The sequence below is a fragment of the Eurypyga helias genome, unplaced genomic scaffold, assembly GCF_000690775.1.
Source record: "Eurypyga helias isolate BGI_N326 unplaced genomic scaffold, ASM69077v1 scaffold2567, whole genome shotgun sequence".
In the NCBI taxonomy this organism is placed as follows: domain Eukaryota; kingdom Metazoa; phylum Chordata; class Aves; order Eurypygiformes; family Eurypygidae; genus Eurypyga; species Eurypyga helias.
This window is the reverse complement of record NW_010262203.1, coordinates 41,177-45,896: the sequence shown is the minus strand read 5'-3', so window position 1 is coordinate 45,896 and position 4,720 is coordinate 41,177. Positions and strand designations below refer to the sequence as shown.

General features: G+C 37.3%; 1 protein-coding gene across 1 annotated transcript in view; it reads left to right on the top strand.

The window, feature by feature from the left end:
- DOCK9 (dedicator of cytokinesis 9) overlaps window positions 1-4,720 on the top strand; it is a gene marked incomplete at its 3' end in the record, with an annotated part of 114,765 nt that overhangs the window by 69,218 nt on the left and 40,827 nt on the right. Inside the window, exons 28-30 of the mRNA XM_010155614.1 lie at window positions 1,701-1,847; window positions 2,541-2,624; window positions 3,245-3,356. Of these exons, the coding sequence (XP_010153916.1) occupies window positions 1,701-1,847; window positions 2,541-2,624; window positions 3,245-3,356 (343 nt within the window). The remainder of the gene's footprint in view (window positions 1-1,700; window positions 1,848-2,540; window positions 2,625-3,244; window positions 3,357-4,720) is intronic.

Here is a 4,720-nt window from a genome sequence, read left to right as displayed (position 1 = left end):
AATAACCAAACACACAACCAAAAATAAAAAAACCCACCCCCAAATCCCTAAGCTTGATACTGGAAAATGTGTGTCTGGTTTGTTTTTGTCTTCACATTTCATGTTAAAAAAGATGTTTTCACTTGTAGATCTAAGCTCATTGTCATCTTCCCTGTGACATGCAAGAAAAAGGAGCAGAACTTGCCTCTTATTTTCATTTGCTTCTTGATTTACAAGCCCCTTAAATATAAAAATAAGTTTTTCTAGCTTTTTTCTGTTTTACTTGGTAAACTAGTAAATGGAACATGCATTCAGATATTTCCTACTTAGGAGATCTGATAAACAGATGCATTTCTGGGTGCAGCAAAAATATTTCTATAGCAAGAATTTTGTAGTATTTTTAAAACATTTGATTACAATCCAACAAAAACTGAGTTACAAGAATATCATAGGATGTTCTGACCTGCATACCCACCAACATAATTTTTAATTTTTAATGGTTACTTCATTAATGAATACTGTTGATATTTATACCAGGATTTTTTCCAACCTCTGTATCTGTTTTTTTAAATATTTTTTTTTAAAATAGAACTTCACGCTTTGGAGGACTGTTGAAACACAAAGTGAGCAAATTGTGAATGATCAATTTATGCAGGGTCTTGACAAAGACTTGTTCTGCCTTGTAATGTTGCATTCAATACAGTTAAAGACAATTTAAATAACACAATATTTGGAACACCTGAATGTTCTGATTTCAGTTTTTAGAAAGAAAAGACATAGTAACTGTACAGTTGAAACAGTTTATGTCAAGTCAGCTTCTTAAGCCTCACACCACTTGTCATTAAGTCCCTTCAGACAAAAAACAGTCTTTAATAAAGATTGTAACATATAGAGAAATAAAAGAGGCTTTGCAGTGCCAGAAAGTTGAAGAGAGCTTACTGACCAATGCTGGTCAGAATGTACCAAATAATTAACGAAGATATAACAGATAATGAGTGGAAAGGAGGAAATTCTGAACGCAGAGGAAATATTTTAAGCTAATGGGCAATCTGCCTAAAAGGCCAAGAAAAACTGTTCTGATTGTGGAAACTTAAAAACATGGAGAGTAAGATTCTGAAGCCTGGAAGAGCTGAGATGTGAAGTTGCTGATGAGCATGAGAAAGAAAGAAGCATGGATGAGTATTTCCACAGTAGAAAAAGGCAAAGGAGTTATTAAAAAGATAGTTGCAGGACAGCAAAAACTGTTTTTTTTCAAGACAGAAAAGAGAATATGATAATGCAGTTACTGTATGTGAACCAGCTGCTATCTGCTTTAGAAAAGAAGATAGATAAAAGTAAAGGATTATGTTTTATTCTTAGCTTCTGTCACCAAGTTTATTGTAGTATAGAAAAATATTAATGCATTAAACTTAGAAGATTTTATACGTGTTTTTTTGTCATCAAAGACTGCCTTGCTTGAATTTTAATAGCAGATGTTAGTGCATGTTTTAATATTTTCTTTTAACCACCTGCCCTTTTCTCCCCTCAGTCTGGAGAGTTCAGGAAAGTCTTGAATTTAAAGAAAGTGTTACAAAAGAGAAAATGACAAAAGAGAAAATTGGAAAACTTTCTTTGTCTCTTCCTCTCTCCTTGTCAGGTTATCTGTGTTATCTAAAGTAAGATTTCTGTTATGTTTTAGTGTTATAAATTATATTAAATATTAGATCTGAATTTATTTCTAGCTGTTGCGAAACCAGAGATTCTCCGCTTCCTTTCATCACGCGGTGGAAACAGTTGTTAATATGCTAATGCCACACATCACGCAGAAGTATAGAGACAATCCAGAGGCTTCAAAGAATGCAAACCATAGCCTTGCTGCCTTTATAAAAGTAGGTACACGAGTCACTTGGGTTCTGTGGTTACTTTTTCAATAATACTGCTTCTCCATGGATTTTAAAGTATATTAAGGCCAACTCACGTAAAACTGAATATGGTTAATGCTTTTTAAGTATAATTCTGTTTCCAAGTTAAAATGCATTGAAGTATAATTTGTCTTCTGCAATCAAGAAGACATCTATTAAAAATTTTGATGTTTTAAAAATGTTTTTATATTTTGTCCAAAATGTATTTTAAGTTTTTTTTCTTTAAAAGTATCATCTAGGCTACCTTCTAATCTTACAAAAGCTTCATACATTGAGCAGTGTTCTGTCTGTATGCATTTTATGTAGACAGAGTTTTCAGTCTTTCCTTTTTCAGACAATAAGAGCCAGTAGGGAGAGAAAAGGATGGAAAATGAAATGGTAGATAAAGCTGCTAATGGCATGTCGTTTTTGTTCTCATTAAGATAAAGTTCTTCTCTTCAAACTGCTTTTTATTTGCAATTTGTTAACATTATGCGCTCTAAAGGAAAATTTGGTATTCATATATGTATACATATATTTAATTTCATTGGGTTTTATATTCAAACTGAAATATCAATAATGTGCCTAGAAAATAAACTTGTTAAATACAGAAAGAAATAATTACTGAGCACTGAGACAGTACTAAATCAATTTTATCTTGGTTTTGCTTGTTTTCCCCAGAGGTGTTTTACTTTTATGGACAGAGGCTTTGTTTTCAAGCAAATCAATAACTACATCAGCTGCTTTGCCCCAGGAGATCCGAAGGTACTCAGTGGTTTTAAACAACTATTTCAGGCGTTGCCTCTTCTTTACACAAGTGGATAGACCCCTGATTAATTCTTCAGATTTCTTCCCAGTTAAAAGTCCCTGTGTTGTGCCTACAGCATTTCTTTCCATCAAATCACTTTTTCATGTTTTGATTCACATCTTCAGGTGCAACTTTAGCACCTTACAGCTTGTGTATTGTCAAAGTGGTGGGTGTGCAACACTGAGCAGAAATTTTAAGCAAGAGTGTGAGAATGGCTAAAATTGGAAGAGTTGATACCTGTTAAGTTTCTGTACATTGTTGTGGTGAAAGCCTGTACCAGATTTCCAAAGAATTTCCTCTGTGGGTCCAAACTTTTCTTACATCAGTATATAATATTTTAGTAAACTTAAATGACTTTGGACATAGGGAACAGTAAGAAGAACTATGTCCCATTGTCTAATATGAATTATGCTGGGATTACTTATTTTATACTGACTTATGAAACTTTGATAGGTCCATATTCCTCATAATACAAGACTGAGAGAAATCACCCTTTTGTGTTAGAAATTGGTTTTAATGTGTTATTCAAATCACTACATCAATTGTTTAATTTATATTTGAAAATTGTTTTTTGCAGACTCTTTTTGAGTTCAAATTTGAATTTCTCCGTGTAGTCTGTAATCACGAGCACTACATACCTTTGAATCTACCAATGCCATTTGGAAAAGGCAGAGTTCAGAGATACCAAGGTAAATTATTGTGAAGAAATGTATTGCATATTCCTTAAATGTCACCTTTTTACTATTACATATGTAGACTGTGTAACATCAGGTCTGTGAGATGTTGGAAACCTCAAAATTACTAAACGCAAGGCTAAAGTTGTAATCCTTTAAGTTTAAAGGAATAGATTATGTAGCAGAGTAATCTGTCTGAAATATGAAGTCATTGGAAGATATGGTAAACTACATCCTCGACTCTGCCTCCCTTTCCTGCTGTGATTATCAAGATTGCTTTTTCTCATGAGTTTAGCTTTTAATTCACTAGCTGTGGAAGGCAGCAGTGCTTCTGTAGGTAGGTGGAAGGCAGCAATGCTCCTGTATGTAGGAGTACAGTGTGAGGTTTGGTGTACTTATGTTTTCATATGCCCATTCACGTTAAAAGGGACTTCAGCAGGTCTATAGTGCAACCTCCTGCTTATGTCACCTCAGGCCTTCCCTCCTCCAGATGGAACAAGCTCAGTTCACTCGGTTTCTTCTGATAGGGCACGTGCTCTCACTGCCTTGGTGGTCCTTTGCTGAGCTCACTGAAGTTAAGATCTATCTTGTACTAGAAAGCCCAAACACTACAGAGGGTATTACAGGTACTTGTAACATGGCAAGTAAAGGGGAATAAACACTTCCCTTGAGATACTGGCTATAATGGTTAGACAAGGGGAAGGAAGTGGATGTGGTCTACCTTGACTTCAGCAAAGCTTTTGACTGTCTCCCATGGCATCCTCATAGTCAAGCTTAGGAAGTGTGGACTGGACCATTGGGCAGTGAGGTGGATTGGGAACTGGCTGGAGGAAAGAGCTCAGAGAGTTGTGGTCAGTGGGGCAGTCTAGTGGAGGCCTGTGGCCAGTGGCATCCTGCAGGGGTCAGTGCTGGGTCCAGCCCTGTTCAATATATCCATCAATGACCTGGAGGAAGGGATAGAATGTGCTCTCAGCAAGTTTGCTGACGACACCAAACTGGGAGGAGTGGCTGCCATGCCAGAAGGCCGTGCTGCCATCCAGCATGACCTGGACAGGCTGGAGAGCTGGGCAGGGAGATACCTAATGCAATTCAATAAGGGCAGGTGTAAAGTGCTGCATCTGGGGAAGAACAGCCCCATGGATCAGTACAGGTTGGGGGATGTTCTCTTGGAGTGCGACTCTAGGGAAAAGGACCTTGGAGTCCTAGTGGGTAACAGGATGACCATGAGCCAACAGTGTGCTCTTGAGGCCAAGAAGGCCAATGGCATCCTGGGATGCATTAAGAAGAGTGTGGCCAGCAGGTCGAGGGAAGTTATCCTCCCCCTCTACTCTGCACTGGTGATCCCTCACCTGGAGTACTGTGTCCAGTTCTGGGCTCCT